This window comes from Culex quinquefasciatus, chromosome 1 (genome assembly GCF_015732765.1).
Source record: "Culex quinquefasciatus strain JHB chromosome 1, VPISU_Cqui_1.0_pri_paternal, whole genome shotgun sequence".
Classification (NCBI taxonomy): domain Eukaryota; kingdom Metazoa; phylum Arthropoda; class Insecta; order Diptera; family Culicidae; genus Culex; species Culex quinquefasciatus.
In genome coordinates, this window is record NC_051861.1 from 103,501,235 (window position 1) to 103,519,478 (window position 18,244).

The 18,244-nt window shown below is 32.3% G+C and overlaps 1 protein-coding gene across 2 annotated transcripts in view; it reads left to right on the forward strand.

The window, feature by feature from the left end:
* The window catches only part of LOC6049292, a 290,210-nt gene that overhangs the window by 97,849 nt on the left and 174,117 nt on the right, over positions 1-18,244 (forward strand). The window contains exon 2 of one of the 2 annotated variants that reach the window (XM_038248306.1): positions 15,708-15,719. The exons of the other annotated variant lie outside the window; for it this stretch is intronic. Coding sequence (XP_038104234.1) covers positions 15,708-15,719 — 12 coding nt within the window. The remainder of the gene's footprint in view (positions 1-15,707; positions 15,720-18,244) is intronic. 2 annotated transcript variants of the gene reach the window in all.

An 18,244-nucleotide genomic window follows, 5' to 3' on the forward strand; every position in this document is an offset into this window, starting at 1 on the left:
AAATAAAAACACTCAATATCAAGCAAAGTTCAAACAGTATTGTTTTGTTCAAAGTCTAAAATTATGCTTTTTTATTTTTATTTTGTTGTGCCAATCTGGATATTGAGATTTTTTGTATAATTTTTATTGAAAATAGCACACATTGAAAATTTTCTCCCACTAAAGGGTGCTGAAACTTGGCAAGACGAATGCCATTGAAATATTGTTGTTTAATTTTTTTTGAAAAAAGGCCCCCAGATTTTCGTGCCAAACTTAAACATTGAAAAATATTTGCAGCGGCTCTTTATGGAAACTGTGAAATTCTTCAAAATAACGTAATGTTTTAAAATGTTCTTCGAACATTGGTTTGACATTATTTCGTTTGTTTTTTTTTTCTCAAGTATATTAAAAAAAACGTCACCAAAAATACAAATAATGTGTAATTTGTCATTTACATTGGATTTAATTTCGCCATCTGATTAGTCAATTCTAATTTCACTGAGTTTGATTTTTAACAATGAAAATAAAATATTTGGATATGTTTCAAGAAAATAGTTCAGCTCTTAAAAAAGAGATTTAACAGGACTGTGAACTACTGTAGTAAGCTGAAAAATATATAAAAAAAAATTATTTTAATTTTAATTGATTTTTAAATGGCTTTCACTTAAAAACTTTGCTTTTATCAATGATAATTAAGTAAATTTTGGTTTTAAATATTTGATCCACATAAACTTCAAATAAATTTGACTGTCTATTAGAAGGAAAAATATAGAAAAAAATAACCAACTCTAATGTAGTTGTTGCAAAAAAAATCATATTTCTCGACTTTTAGGTCCTTTAAAGAAAAAACTCTGGATTTTTAAATTATTTAATAAAAATAAATAGATTTTGGATTCGTGAAACATTTTTCACTGGGTAATATATCATGGCGTTGCCTTTTGTTGTTAATCAGCTTCGCTAAACAACATGTTGAAAATAAATTTTAGGAAAGTTTAAGGAGAGAACTGTGGTGAATAAGGCCTTCTACATACGGAACCAGTCTTTTTTCAATCTATGTGTGACCCTATTATTTGAAATGAAGAAGAAATACTGTTCTAATAGATTATATCAAAAAAATCAAAAAGTTTCGTTGAAGAAGTACAAATTAAAAAAAATTACTTTAATTACTCAAAATTACTTTAATTACCAAATAATTACTTTAAATTACTCTAATAATCATGAATTACTAAGTAATTAATGAAATACCTAATTACCAGCTTAAAATCAAAGTAATTATTAATTACTTGCCAGTCTGAGGCCTTGCTGGAAACCCTTGCTTTCTCCGCTGCAGTTGGTTGGTCCGTGCGTGACACAATCGAGCTTAACTCATACAAACCTACCCAGGAAAAAAAGTCCTTCCCAAATGAATGAATGATTGGTTGAAAAAACTCGAACCAAAAGCGACTACTTTGATGTTTTTTTTTGTTTTTTTTTTCTCCCGATTTCCGCATTGAATTGTTGGGTGGGAAAAAACTGTGATTTTTCTCCTTCAAAAATGGGAAACAGTTGGTGTTGATGGTGGTGATGGTAATAAATAGGTGGTGTTGCCAGAATGATTTTACTTTCATTATTGCTTCAATTGCATTTTATTTCCTGCGCGTGGGCGCGTTGTTTGGCAAATTAAGCCCGGAATTAATTTGAAATATTGGGTAAGCGAGCCCTTAATTTTATTTGGGAGCATGTAACATGTAATACCAGGAATTGAAAAAACTTTGGTTTTTTTTATATTTTGAGCCTATTTGAGGCTTGCAACTGTGAAATTTACTTTTTGATTTGTGATTAAATTCGTTTTGTTTGGCCCATTTCAGTTGATTTGAAACAGACTGGGGTACCTCGAACAGACGGTAATGGAAGAATACCTCCAACTGTTATTGAGATGATCGGGTTAGTTGTTAAAATAACAAAAAATAATAACAAAGATTTGTTCGAAGAATAACTGAAAATGCTATAAGTCTGTTATTAAAATAACAATCCAATAACAAAAAAATCATAACGATGAATAACTAATCTTGTTATAAATAACATAAAATGTTATTGGCATAGTGTTATTGTTATCAAATATAAAAAAATGTTATTCCCAAGTTATTTCCGTCTCCCAATAACAGTTGGAGGTATTGTCCCATAACAAAAAATGTTATTCCAAAGTTGTTTTGGATTTCAACCAATATCAGACCAATAAAAAAAATTGTTATGATAACATAAACCAACCAACCTTATGCAAAAATAGATTATCCAAGAGATTCCATAACACTTTCTGTTATTTCAACAGTTTTTGCCTTCTTCACTTTACTGAGGAAAGGCTATAAAATCACTCGAAAAATTAACATCTTAATTCGACCTCGTAGACCTACCTTCACGTATACTTATCGACTCAGAATCAAATTCTGAGCAAATGTCTGTGCGTGTGTATGTCTGTAAGTCCGTGCACCGAAAAAAATGCACTCGATTATCTCCGGACTGGCTGAACCGATTTGGGCCGTTCTTGTCTCATTCGATCCGTCTTAGGGTCCCACAAGACCTATATGAAGTGTATTATGAAGTTTTGTTGAGTATTTCAAAAGTTATGCTAAAAAAACGATTCCGGCTAAAGTTTGAAAGATTGTAAAAAGGGTGGTTGTTGTAAGAAAACCCGTCTGATCATACATTTTTTTAAAAGTATTTGAAAGACCTTTCCAATGAGCCCAAAACATTGAAGATCTGATAACCCTATCAAAAGTTATGAGCACTTTAGTGTCATTTGTACACATTTTAGAGGCCGGATCTCAAATATGTTGATGAAAAATTTGTCCGGATCTATCATGCGACCCATCGTTGGATAGGTAATCAAAAAATCTTTCCAAAAAGCCCAAAAGATTGAAGATCTGATAACCCTATCAAAAGTTATGAGCACTTTAGTGTCATTTGTGCACATTTCAGAGGCCGGATCTCAAATATGTTGATGAAAAAGTTGTCCGGATCTATCCGGAGATCTGGCTCCCGGGATTTTGTTAATTTGAAACTCCCGGGAAAAATGAACAGATATATTTTTTACTGCCTTAAGGCTTAAAAAACTTTAAAATAATATAACTATTGAAAGTGAACAATTTTCATGAAACAGCCCCGTAGGTGTTGTTCTAATATTACGTCCAATGATTTTTGGGATTCTACACCCCATACTCCATGTAGATATGTTGTAAGAAGTAAAATTTAGATAAAATTTGTAGGTTTGACATTCTTACTACAGAAACAAATATGTACATAATTGTGAGGAAGGCACCAATCACCATCGGTGGATTAAGTAACGTTTTGTTATTGAAATGGCATGAATTTTGATATTACCGTCTACCCGGAATTGTTTAAATTGTTAGTCAAATTTATAGTTGAAGTGATTGTTCACGAAAGTAGCGATGGATTGGATTGTTTAAATAATTATTAAGTGTCATGAAAATGAAAATCTAAAGAAACAAATTGGAATTTTTGAATTTTTGTGTTTTGAAAACATTATCAAAAAAATTGAGTTGATTTTATAATTATTTTTAAATATTTGCTTCGTTCTTCGAATTCAGTTGAAATAGCAATATACATCGATATTGCAATAAGAAAAAGTTGTTTTATAGAATCTAAATGTAAAATGTGAAAAACTAAACAACAATGAATTTTCGAAAGAAAAATCTGCAATTTACAAGAAAAACAATGTCTATCAAAATCATCCTTGATTTCAAAATAACTATTCCCAATGTAACTATTTACAAAACTTTAATACAAACCACCCCAACCCTCCCACAAACTCAACAAGTACAATGTCAAAATTTTTAAGACTCAAATAAGATATTCAGAATTTTAAAAAAAATCCCGAATTCCAAAATTCAAATTATCATGAGTTTCAAAATCTGTGAATTTTTAAATTTTCAGTATCCAACATTTTCAATTTTCTCAATTCAAAAATTCTAAAATTTTAAAATTTTTCAAAAATTTCAAAGTTTCAGTTTTATTAAATTATTATTAAATTTTTAAAACTTCTAAATTTTAGTTTTAAAATTATGTTAAAACTGATTCTATTTGTATTTTTTTTTATTTGGCTCAAACTTTGTGGGGCCTTCCCTATGACCAAATAAGCTATTTTTTGTCATTGGTTCGCCCATACAAGTCTCCATACAATTTTGGCAGCTGTCCATTTCAAAATGGTACGTACATATTCAAACAGCTGAACTTTTGAGTGAATTTTCTGATCAATTTGGTGTCTTCGGCAAAGATGTAGGTATTGTTGAGGACTATTGAGAAAAAAATAGGCACACGGAAAAAAATTGCAGATTTTTTAATTATAATTTTTTTCACAAAAACTCAATTTCCCAAAATATGAATTTTTTTTATTTTCGAGATTTTTTGATATGTTTTTGCTTTTGTCTTTTACAATATTTGTTTTCTTCAGTCTTTTGGAGTTAATTAGGCAATAACAAATTTGATAAACAATTTTTATCACTACAACTTGAGAGTGGAGGAATTGGTAACAATCTAACTTGAAATTCAACCGTATAAACTTTTCATAAAATTTGTACCGGCCTTATCGAATGCAAAATATAACGAAAAAATGATGGAATGCCTTTCCACCTTTCAATTAATTCCGTAATATATGCAACAAGAATCATCGATATCGGTTGGAAATAAGCCTAAATAAATCTGTTTAAATTAAATAATGAATTTTTTAACATTAATTCAATTTTCAGAAGAAAATACTTCCTCACAACTTCATCTCTATCACCAATTACCCTATCCCTCACCCAAAAAAGCCCATAAAACCAACACCATTTAAGTTTACCCGCACGTCCGACCAACTTAGCCGCAGCAATTTGCGCGCGCGTTAATTACACCTCCCCAACTTCCCTCGCCGGTAATAAGTGCCCCAGCAGTGTCCAGTGAGCCGTGGTGGAGCGTGAGCTTTCATCACCCACGCCAACTTTCGCCCACCTCTCTCTCTCTCTGTCATTATTACCTGTCAAAAGTCACAAGACAAAAACAAACAGCAAAGGTGCACATACCGGCAAGTGTTGTTTACATTACATTTTCACCTTTTATTGCTCCCTTGTGGTGATTATTGTTAATTGCTGAGGGGTTAATTTTTTGTTTACAAAGGTGAAATGTTTACAAACGGTTGGCACTTTTGACAGGTTTAAAATCAAATGTCAACATGAATGAATTTTTCCGATCTTTGGAAGAAAATTTGATTTTATTAGTCATTAGAATTGTTGTCGTTGTTGGAAACAATAAAATGTTATGGTGCAATCGAGCTCACTGTAAAATTGATTAAAACATCATTCATAATAGATTTTTGGTTTGCTTTGATTAGTTTCTGGAGAAAGTGGAAGATTGAAAACAACAACAACATTGTTGACAGCCTCCTTTGACACTTTCCCTGCGTTTGACAATTGCCAAGCTGCACTACCTCTTCACTCGTTGAAGTCGCGATCTTTCACGCGCAAATTCTCACGAGATTATCTCATCTTAACTCGCACACTCACTCACTCTCGTGTGATGATTATGTGTGCACTTTAAAACTCACTTCCTAAATCGCAAAGCTCGGCCCATTCATGCAGAATTAGTTACAACCTCTCTTTTTTGTTGCGTCTCTTTCTTCTCCAACACCACTTTTTGTTTCTTCTTTTCTTCTAGGTATCACATGTGTGAGAAAAATAATTAGCATCACACGCCGGCGGCGTGAAAACTTTCAGTTTCATTGTTTTTTCAAACAGCATTCTTTTGTTCCCGCTCTCTCACTCCCTTGAGTGATGCGCGCGATCGGTGATCTCTCCTCTCTCTCACCAACAAACGCTTCTGTTGAGTTGATGGTTTTATTAGGGCTTTTCTTGCCTTTTTTCTTCTTTCAACCCCTTTTGTTATTGTTTTTCTTCGATGTAAGCGTACAGTGTGTCTAATGGAACAACACAGTATCGGAATTTTGGCTTGGGAACACGACGCTGCCGCATCTCGAGTGAAACTATTTATTAGTTTTGTGTTTTTTTAGCGCCAAGGTTGCGCAACTCGCGAAAGTATTGGTGCACTTTCTTTGGTTCTGTGATTGTTTTATTAGGTTGGTTGATTTATTGGCGAGTGTTTGTTTTGGGAAAATCGCTCATTATTTTGAGCTCATTTTTTTCTTAAATTTTCCAAACATGATAGCGGAAAAAAGAACATTTTACATGATAAAACTTGTTCAATCTGTGGTAAAGCACTGTTTTCAAACTTAATATGTTTGAATTTTGATTATTTTTTCATCAAATGGGGAAATTTTAGGCTTTTAACAAAATTTGAATTGTGCAACCACAGAGCATGAGCAGAGCATGAGCATGGTTGACTGCCAATGAGCTGCTACTCCGTTATTGACGGATCAACTAAAGTTACACAATGAACCAACAGATGAATAGTGGGAGCTAATCATCCTCACTGTATATTATACAGTGTATAACCCTTGAAAATCTCTGCTTTAAGTCAATACCGGCGCCCCCCCAAGGAGATGCAGTTCAACAAAGGTAGGAATGTTAGTCCGATATTTGAAGTTGCAGACTCATCAGAAACAGAGTTTGTCACTCTATACCTGGTGACACCGCATGAGACCGTTGAATCCACAGCGTCTCCTTCAGGCATCACGGAAATTGGGGGAATTGTGTTAGTAGGGGAAGGAAAGGGAAGGTTAGGATTCATCTTGGTAGATGATATGACCAGAAAGTGAAACAATCGTTGCCTTCCGAGCTACGACGCTATGAGAAGGACTTATCAATCGCGCATTTTTTACTTCTTACCGCCGGCGTGCCATCCGAGCATCAATGCTATGGGATGGGCTTTCAGAATGAAATGTACAGTATGTAAAAAAAGTATTTACACCCCTTAGGCACTATGCACATTTTGTGATGAAACATGTAAAAAATTTAAAGTTTGACAGGAACCTAGTACTACGTTTTGTTCAGAAACTCATGCCAAACATTTTGCTACAAAAAGCTCATGAAAAGATGATTTCTATAAAAAGTTATTAAACAAATACTATTACGAAAATAAAAAAGGTGCAAAAAAAGTTTGTAAACCTTTCGAAAAATGAACATAAATAATGTTATTTGTTGACAAATCACCATAAATCCAGTCTCCCAACTCCAAATAGGCATCCTTGACTGATTAAAAAAATAATTTGGATTGAATATAAAGTTTACTAACTACTTAGTAAAAAAGTTTATATAACTCTGGAAATTCTATATAAAACTTATCTAAACTTAATTTGGCAAACTTTTAATTCAACTAAATGTCAATATATTACCATAGAATTGCTAAATAAACATTTTGAAGTGGGTATAACACCGTTTTAGGGGTATTTGTATCGATAGAATAGATTTTTCGTTGGAATTTCGTACCAACCCGGAATTACGTCATAGGAAAATCCGCCGGCATCCGAACCGGTCCACGATTCACAAGTCAACCTATGTGGAATCGGAAAGGGCATAAAATTTCCGATCTTTTGATACCCATACATCTAGGTTTTCTATAAAACCCACGTTTTTAAATACCTGGGCAAAAAGTAAGTTTGATCCACGAGAACAAAAATTACGAAATTCCATACATTTTTGGAAGGTTGCTCAAACGAAACCATAACAACGTTTTTGCTTAGGTATTTAAAAACGTGGGTTTTATAGAAAACCTGGATGTATGGGTATCAAAAGATCGGAAATTTTATGCCCTTTCTGATTCCACATAGGTTGACTTGTGAATCGTGGACCGGTTCGGATGCCGGCGGGTTTTCCTATGACGTAATTCCGGGTTGGTACGAAATTCCAACGAAAAATCTATTCTAGCGATACAAAGACCCCCAAAACGGTGTTCTACCCACTCCAAAATGTTTATTCAGCAATTCTATGGTAATATATTGACATTTAGTTGAATTAAAAGTTTGCAAAATTAAGTTTAGATAAGTTTTATATAGAATTTCCAGAGTTATATAAACTTTTATACTAAGTAGTTAGTAAACTTTATATTCAATCCAAATTATTTTTTTAATCAGTCAAGGATGCCTATTTGGAGTTGGGAGACTGGATTTATGGTGATTTGTCAACAAATAACATTATTTTATTCATTTTTCGAAAGGTGTACAAACTTTTTTTGCACCTTTTTTATTTTCGTAATAGTATTTGTTATAAAACTTTTTATAGAAATCATCTTTTCATGAGCTTTTTATAGCAAAATGTTTGGCATGAGTTTCTGAACAAAACGTAGTACTAGGTTCCTGTCAAACTTTAAATTTTTTACATGTTTCATCACAAAATGTGCATAGTGCCCAAGGGGTGTAAATACTTTTTTTACATACTGTAAATATAATACGCGGCGACGCAAATCTCTTTTTCGATAATTTCCCGAAGCTTCCACTACTTCTCGCAGGTCCTCGGGCGCCGGTTCACACTCCGATTGATCCAACGAACACCACACGACTGATGGCCAACTTCTCTGGCTACTCCAAATTCGAATTGTTCAACCACAGATAGAAAAAAGTTGTAAAACTTTTGGAAAATATTTTAACAAATTACTTTATTTGGAAATATTTTGGCAACATAATCGCTGTAAAGAATTTTATGATACCTACTTCATGGTTTCAAAAATTGTGGTAAGTTCAGTATTTAGAAAAAAAAATGTTTATTAGGTAATAGTTCTCAAATTAGACAATTCGAACAAAATCTTTTAACCATTCAAAGGACAGTAGAGCAACTCTCTACGAAATCGGCCGATTTAGACCATTTTTATTTTTTGTATTCTTTGATTTGGCTCAAACTTTGTAAACTTTTGTGTCATTGGTTCACCTATACAAGTCTCCATACAATTTTGGCAGCTGTCCATTTAAAAATGGTACGTACATATTCAAATAGCTGTAACTTTTGAGTGAATTTTCTGATCAATTTGGTGTCTTCAGCAAAGTTGTAGGTATTGTTGAGGACTATTGAGAAAAAAAAGGTACACAGAAAAAAATGCAGACTTTTTAATCAACTTTTTTTTTCACAAAAAATGAATTTCCCAAAATAAGTATTTTTTTGATTTTCGAGATTTTTTGATATGTTTTAGGTATATTAGGTAGAAGGAACAAAAATTTCACGCATTTTCACGAAAAGTACCAAATTTCGCGGATTTCTCACGTTTCTTGAAATCATGAAAATCCCCTAACCCTAATTATACGTGCCTTAGGAAAAAAATGTGGCTTTTGAGTTCACAGGAACAATATATTTAACGACAGAAATTCCATGGAATTTTTCGTCAAATTTTCCATAAAGTGGCAACACTGCAAAAAAAAAGCTGTGACTGTTTCATGTTTGCACTTTGAATTTTGCTTTTTAACCACAAAATGAAAAAAAAATTAAGTAGATCAAGATTAAAAATTAATTCTGTCTCTTTAAAAATTCTACGAAATCGGTATTTTTTTAAATTTTATTTTATGTAATTTTAACCCGGCTGAAACTTTTTTGAAGTCTTCGGTTTGCCCAAAGCAGCAATTTTGCATCATTAATTTGTCCATATAATTTTCCATACAAATTTGGCATCTGTCCATACAAAAATGATGTTTGAAAATTCAAAAATCTGTATCTTTTGAAGGAATTTTTTGATCGATTTGGTGTCTTCGGCAAAGTTGTAGGTATAATTAAGGACTACACTGAAAAAAACTATGCACGGTAAAAAAAACTGGCGGTTTTTAGTTTCAGTTTTTGAAATTAAAACTTGATTTGCAAAAAAAAAACTATTTTTTTTATTTTCTGATATGTCATAGGGGACATCAAATGCCAACTTTTAAGAAATTTACAGAACGGGCAAAAAACAGCAATCTGCAATCAACCGAACTCCCTTTTTCCCACCCACGCTCCGTCGCATGTTCTGCTCATATTTTTCCACCCGTCACCTCATCAATCCGTCATTAATTCACTTCCCACTTGTTTTATTTTTATCATTTCAATTTTCCTACCCACTTTTTGTTCCCGCCAAACAAAAACGCTGCCCTCCCACATGTGCTGTGTGTATATTGTATGTTATCCAAAAACCGAATCAAACCCTATTTGCAAAACAACAACCCACCTCCCTCTTTTTGCACCGTTCACCCGTTCACACGAGAACCTAATTCAAATTATCCACCCAGCCACCCGATCCCCCTCATCTTGATAGCACCCCCCAAAAGTGAGTAATCACCCCCTCCGTCACATTTTACCACCCGTTTGGGTGCACGGAGAGAAAAAATACTTGAAATTGTCACAAAAAGTCATGATTTCAAGTAATTTTTGAGTTTTGATTTAAATTTTGTTAGTTTTTTTAACGACACAAATTTCACCCTAAATTTGATTTCTTTGTAAAATTTTATGAAAATGTAATTCTTTTCCGTGAAATTTTTCCAATTTCTTCCCTCCGTGTCTCACGAAACCAAACAAACGCTAATTTTTGTACATTATTTTGCTGCCGTTTTTTTTTGGTTCATTTTGCTTCCGCTGTCGTTTGTGGGTGGCCCCAATGGGTGCCCTCCCCCAACCTGCCCCTTCTCACGAGGGGTGCCCAAATGGGCTGCACGAAAGCCAACTGTATTAATATGGTAATAAAAATTGTGCTCACGCGAGCCCTTAAGTTTCAACGGTATGAACACGACTGAAAAAAGTTGTCTCGAGGAAACTTGGACAAAACAACAAAAAAAAAACACACAATTCTCGCCGAAGGAAGTTTATAAATTTGGACTACTTTTTCATAATTATCCCCATTCCCGTCGTCGTCGACGACGACGAGATTGTGGAAAGCATGTCGTGCGGTGGTTTACCAGTTGGAAGTTGTTATTTCTTTCTTTCATGAATACTTAACGAAACTGGAACTACATGTTATTGGCTTCCGGTTTTGTAGCAGTTTTTTTGTTGTTGCCATTTGACGAAAAAAGTTTTTCACAATTCAGCTCTAAAATTCACCTTCTCGACACTTCAAAGGTAATCCATCTTCTTCACTGAAAATCTAACAATTCTCAAAAAAAAAAAATCTCAACATCAATATTTCGTCGATTTCCAGGAGCAACCAACAGCAAAACAACCAAAATCGAAAAAAACGAAATCAACGCAATACAGCTAAACACAAAGGATTCTTTTGAAATCAGCCTTTTTAGGAGACCATTGAGCTGGAAATCCAACGATGAGCCTTACACGAATCGAAAGGAGCAACGCAAAAAACGGTGAACTGGCACTTTGGAAAGCAATTCAGGTCAAAACGTACCAATTTTCGGAAGCAATCGAAGAAAGACTAAAATTTTGACTGAAATTGCAACAGAAATTGCGACTGAAGTTATGATTGAAAATGTGACTGAAATTTTGATTGAAGTTGCGAATGAAATTGTGACTAACATTGTGACAGAATTTGTGACTGAAATTGTGACAAAAACGGTGACTGAATTGATACAGAACTTGTGACAGAATTTGTGACTGAAATTTTGATTTAAATTGCGACAGAATTTGGGACTGAATTTGCGAATGAAATTGTGACAGAATTTGTGACTGAAATTGTGACCAAAAAGGTGACTGAAATTGAGACTGAAATTGTGACAGAATTTGTGACAGAATTTGTGACAGAATTTGTGACAGAATTTGTGACTGAAATTGTGACAGAAATTGCGACATAAATTGTGACAAAATTTGTGACTGAAATTTTGATTTAAATTGCGACAGAATTTGTGACTGAATTTGCGAATGAAATTGTGACAGAATTTGTGACTGAAAATACGACAGAATTTGTGACTGAAATTATGATTGTGACTGATTTTTTGACTGAAATTGTGACAGCATTTGAGACTGAAATTGTGACAGAGTCTGTGACTGAAATTGCGACATAAATTGTGACAAAATTTGTGACTGAAATTTTGATTTAAATAGTGACAGAAATTGTGACTGAAATTGCGAATGATATTGTGACAGAATTTGTGACTGAAATTTTGACTGAAATAGTGACATAAACTGTGACAGAATTTGTGACTGAAATTTGGAATGAAATTGTGACATAAATTGTGACAGAATATGTGACTGAAATTATGACAGAATTTGTGTCTGAAATTGTGACATAATCTGTGACTGGAATTGTGACATAAATTGTGACAAAATTTGTTACTAAAATTTTGATTTAAATTGTGACAGATATTGTGACTGAAATTGCGAATGAATTTGTGACAGAATTGGTGACTGAAATTGTGTCAGAATTTGTGACAGAATTTGTGACTGAAATTTTGATTGAAATTGCGACATAAATTGTGACAAAATTTGTGACTGAAATTTTGATTGAAATTGTGACAGAATTTGTGAATGAAATTACGAATGAAATTGTGACAGAATATGTGACTGAAATTATGATTGAAATTATGACTGAAATTGTTACAGAATTTGTGACTGAAATTGTGACAGAATCTGTGACTGAAAGTGAGACATAAATTGTGTCAAAATTTGTGACTGAAATTTTGATTCAAATGGTTACAGAATTTGTGACTGAAATTGTGAATGAAATTGTCACAGAATTTGTGACTGAAATTTTGATTGAAATTGTGACATAAAATGTGACAGCATTTGTGACTGAAGTTTGGATTGAATTTGTGACTGAAATTTTGACTGAAAATGTGACAGAATCTGTGACTGTAATTGCGACATAAATTGTGACAAAATTTGTGACTGAAATTTTGATTTGAATTGCGACAGAATTTGTGACTAAATTTGCGAATGAAATTGTGACAGAATTTGTGACTGAAATTGTGACAGAATTTGTGACTGAAATTTTGATTGAAATTGTTACATAAATTGCGATATAATTTAAGACTGAAATTGTGACTGAAATTTTGACTGAAAATGTGACAGAATTTGTGATTGGAATGGTGACAGAATTTGTGACTGGAATTTTGATTGAAATTGTTACATAAATTGTGACAGAATTCGTGATTGAAATAATAATTGAAATTAAGACTGAAACTGTGACAAATATTGTGACTGAAATTTTGACCAAAACGGTAACTGAAATTGCAATTGCAAATTATGACAGAGTTTGTGACTAAAACTGCGATAGAAATTGTGACAGAAATTGGGACAAAATTTGTGACTAAAATTTTGATAGAAATTGTGACTGAAATTTTGACTTAAATTGTGACTGAAATTGTGACTAAAACGGCGACTGAAAATGTGACAGAATTTGCGACTGAAATTTTGATTGAAATTGTGACCAAAATTTTGATGGAAATTGCTACTGAGATTTGACTAAAATTGTGACAGCAATTGTGACTGAAAATAATGCCAAAAATTGTGACTGAAGTTGTGCCAGAAAGCGTGACTGTACACAAATTCCTTAAAATGAAACTGAAACTGAACTGAAACTGAACTGAAACTGAACTGAAACTGAACTGAAACTGAACTGAAACTGAACTGAAACTGAACTGAAACTGAACTGAAACTGAACTGAAACTGAACTGAAACTGAACTGAAACTGAACTGAAACTGAACTGAAACTGAACTGAAACTGAACTGAAACTGAACTGAAACTGAACTGAAACTGAACTTTTTAGTTTTTAGTTTTTAGTTTTTAGTTTTTAGTTTTTAGTTTTTAGTTTTTAGTTTTTAGTTTTTAGTTTTTAGTTTTTAGTTTTTAGTTTTTAGTTTTTAGTTTTTAGTTTTTAGTTTTTAGTTTTTAGTTTTTAGTTTTTAGTTTTTAGTTTTTAGTTTTTAGTTTTAGTTTTTAGTTTTTAGTTTTAGTTTTTAGTTTTAGTTTTTAGTTTTTAGTTTTTAGTTTTAGTTTTAGTTTTAGTTTTTAGTTTTTAGTTTTTAGTTTTTAGTTTTAGTTTTAGTTTTTAGTTTTTAGTTTTTAGTTTTTAGTTTTTAGTTTTTAGTTTTAGTTTTTAGTTTTAGTTTTAGTTTTAGTTTTTAGTTTTTAGTTTTAGTTTTTAGTTTTTAGTTTTTAGTTTTTAGTTTTTAGTTTTTAGTTTTTAGTTTTTAGTTTTTAGTTTTTAGTTTTTAGTTTTTAGTTTTTAGTTTTAGTTTTTAGTTTTTAGTTTTAGTTTTTAGTTTTTAGTTTTTAGTTTTTAGTTTTTAGTTTTTAGTTTTTAGTTTTTAGTTTTTAGTTTTAGTTTTTAGTTTTTAGTTTTTAGTTTTTAGTTTTTAGTTTTTAGTTTTTAGTTTTTAGTTTTTAGTTTTTAGTTTTTAGTTTTTAGTTTTTAGTTTTTAGTTTTTAGTTTTTAGTTTTTTTTTAGTTTTTAGTTTTTAGTTTTAGTTTTTAGTTTTAGTTTTTAGTTTTAGTTTTTAGTTTTTAGTTTTTAGTTTTAGTTTTTAGTTTTTAGTTTTAGTTTTTAGTTTTTAGTTTTTAGTTTTTAGTTTTTAGTTTTTAGTTTTTAGTTTTTAGTTTTAGTTTTTAGTTTTTAGTTTTTAGTTTTAGTTTTTAGTTTTTAGTTTTAGTTTTTAGTTTTAGTTTTTAGTTTTTAGTTTTTAGTTTTTAGTTTTAGTTTTTAGTTTTTAGTTTTTAGTTTTTAGTTTTTAGTTTTTAGTTTTTAGTTTTTAGTTTTTAGTTTTTAGTTTTAGTTTTTAGTTTTTAGTTTTTAGTTTTTAGTTTTTAGTTTTTAGTTTTTAGTTTTTAGTTTTTAGTTTTTAGTTTTAGTTTTTAGTTTTTAGTTTTAGTTTTTAGTTTTTAGTTTTAGTTTTTAGTTTTAGTTTTTAGTTTTTAGTTTTAGTTTTTAGTTTTTAGTTTTTAGTTTTTAGTTTTTAGTTTTTAGTTTTTAGTTTTAGTTTTTAGTTTTTAGTTTTTAGTTTTAGTTTTTAGTTTTAGTTTTAGTTTTTAGTTTTTAGTTTTTAGTTTTAGTTTTTAGTTTTTAGTTTTTAGTTTTTAGTTTTTAGTTTTTAGTTTTTAGTTTTTAGTTTTTAGTTTTTAGTTTTTAGTTTTTAGTTTTTAGTTTTTAGTTTTTAGTTTTTAGTTTTAGTTTTTAGTTTTTAGTTTTTAGTTTTTAGTTTTTAGTTTTTAGTTTTTAGTTTTTAGTTTTAAGTTTTTAGTTTTTAGTTTTTAGTTTTTAGTTTTTAGTTTTTAGTTTTTAGTTTTTAGTTTTTAGTTTTTTAAATGATAAAAGATAAATGATAAATGAGAAATGATTAATGAGAAATAAGAAATGAGAAATAATAAAAGATCTTTAAGACAGAAACTGATCGTGCCACCCTACTTTCCCGGCCTGCTAATGACGGATGCTGGCACAGACGGCGTTGGCACGTGGTTCCGGCATCGATTACGCTGATGCCAAAGCTTTTGAAGTTCCGCTCAAAGGAAACTCGAGTGGAGCTAATCCTCCCCCGTTTTCTCTCACAAACCAAACTAAATGCTACGCTTTTCGGCGTTTCACGACGTGGCTTTCAAGAAAAGGGAAAATTGAACTTTGTGAAAAGTGTTTAAACTTGGTAAATTTAGAAGGATTAGCGAGGCTGGCAGTTTGCGAAGCAAAGTTGATTGAAAATTCTCTTCGCGGAGGAATTGACGGATCCTAGCCCGAGAAACTAACGTAAATCTGCTAATGAGAATCGAACCGCTGTCAAGGGCTCCGCAAACTTGGGTGGAGCTATTCGCAGATGCGTGAAATTGTAATCCCACTTCTTTGCCTTTGATAAGTGGAACACAAAAAGCTCTCACTTTTCGCGTGGAAACTAATCCAACTTTATTTTTTCTCTCTTTTTCAGGACCATCAACCGGTAAGAAGATGATGACTTTTCCCTTTGCAGCACAAGAGTAAGTTTGTTTGCAGCAAAGAAAAGTGGGGAATATTAAATGTGGAGAATAATCTTTTCTACGGGTTTTTTTTTCTTTCTTTCGATATGGCATGCAAAAAGGGCGGAATTTTCCTGTCCAGTTCATCAAGTTCTCACCTTGGGTGGAACGAGAGCTTTGCATCTCTAAAGGAGTGCTAACGACTTTTGCATCCTTTCAGGTGGAATTATCTCCACTCATCTGTGTTTTGTGCGGAGGTAACGAAGTTTGTTCTATTAGATGAGGAATATTTTTTTTTTGTTGAGGTTTTGTGAGTTGATGATAATTTTTCAAATATTTGTTTTCATGCCTTGAAATTTTAATTTGTTATTTTTTTCCAAGTGTTTGAAATTTATCTATGCCGATACCGATTCATTCAAATTTAAAGCTTGAATAAACTCCAAAGTCCTTCAGTTTATGCTACACACAGAGACACACTCATTATCCGGGAAATTCCCATCCATTCGACGAATGTTTTCAAAAGCATCCACTTCCGGTTTCCGGAAACAGCAGCATCAGCAACACCCACACATGCTTTACATTTCACTCACACCAATCATTAAAATCAACATTTCAAGCACAATATTGATTCTTGCTTTTGCCTGCAATTTTCCCAACCCCATCGCCGCCCCTTTACTTGCCGGGATTTTCCGTGCAACCGATTGAATGTAAATACTAAGGAGAGGAGGATGCACTTTCTCAGCTTTTCCAGCTCCCTTTCAAAGTGTTGTGTGTTTTGAATCGTTGTGCCATAGCCCGGCTCCATTTCTCCGGGTGGAAGATGAATCTTGTGCTGTTTCGCTAAGGTTTCTTGAAATAATCGTTTCTGTGAACTTTGCAGTTCCCTCTGAAAGGGGGCTTCTTAACCCTTGGCAATTCAATATCTCTAATTAAAAAAAAATAAAACTTTAGAAAACAAAAAAAAATATAGAACAAATCACAATTTTCCCTAAAACAAAAATTGAACATTTAAGGGTTTACGGGAGCCAACTTCCGGAGCCAGGACGGCTGGCTACCAGGGAACTCTGTTGTTCTGTGTCTTACGAAGCTGCAAATAAGCAAAACCCGGACGACTCCGCAAACACTTATTCTCACACACAGACAGACCGACTCGTAATGAAATGAGCAAATTGTGCATCTCAGCGGAATGTTGTACAGCAGCTCTGGAAGTTCCGGATCGTGGGGACACTTGACAGAAGACGGTTCTCGTGACACACACGCTGCAGATTACGACTCGCAAAACGGGGGCTTAACTGTTACTTAGAGTAGGAGATGTACTATTTAATTACCTTGTATTAGATTTGCAAAGTTGCGTTGAGCATTTTACAGGCGAAACGATGCTGGTTCACTTCTGAAAATGTTGGTATCATGTGTGGCGAACTTGTACTTGTGATAATGTAATTATCGAGGAACTCAATCAGTGGCATGATAGGAGCAGTTATTTACCTTCTGTGCTCACTGAATAATCTTCAAGCTATGTTAGTTGCGTTATTCAATTTTAAATTGTCATACGACAACATTTTAAAGTTTCAAACGTCTTTTCAAATGTTACGCCAACTAATCACCTTTCATTTGCGTCCAGGACAGCTGAATTCGGATATTTTTTTGAAGAATGAGGTTTTTGTCTACTTTTGAGCCCATTCCGAGCCCTTTTGTTTTTGACCTTGCTTTTTCATGGAGAATGATTGATAACATGTACTTGAGCTATAAAATAAAATGATCAAAAACGAAAAACAGAGTTTTTGCAATGTTCTTTGTCATAATGGTCATGTGTTACATAACCACCAGCACTTTTATTATTCAAATTATTATTTTCATTCCATGACATTTAAAATCTGAGAAAAGATTTTTGAAATCCTGAGATTTTTTTTAAATGTAATTGAGCCTGAATATGTAAAACCTGAAGATCTTAGAGCATCTCCACTACTGGGGGCAAAGGCGAAGGCAAATCAATCAAGGTACCCGTCGCGGCAGCAAACTTGCTCTTAACTGTTAAGAAGTCCACTCTGCTTCCGATTTGATGCCGCGATAAATTGAGTGCTGCACGTTATAATAATTTTAATGTTTAAAAATTGCAATTGAAGGCATACAAAATTTAAAATGTTTGGTTGAAATCATTAAATAAAAAGGTAAGTCAATCAACCATAATTTTCAAAATAAAAATGAAATTGCAAATTTAAAATTTAATTTGAAATTCATTTCAATTTCCATTCAAATTCTTTCAAATTCTATTCAAATGTTTTAAAATTTATTCCACAAAAAAGAAATCAAATTTTATTTAAATTACATTAAAATTCTTCGAAATTTTTATTTCATGCAATTTTATTTTATTAGAATTTTATTACAATTATGTTCAAAAGGACTTGGGATGGTATTTTTTTTTATCATGTTCATGCTTTATACATCAAATTCAAGTTCTACGACCCCATTTTAGTCAAATTTGAATGGTTGATTGCCTATGAACCCTCTA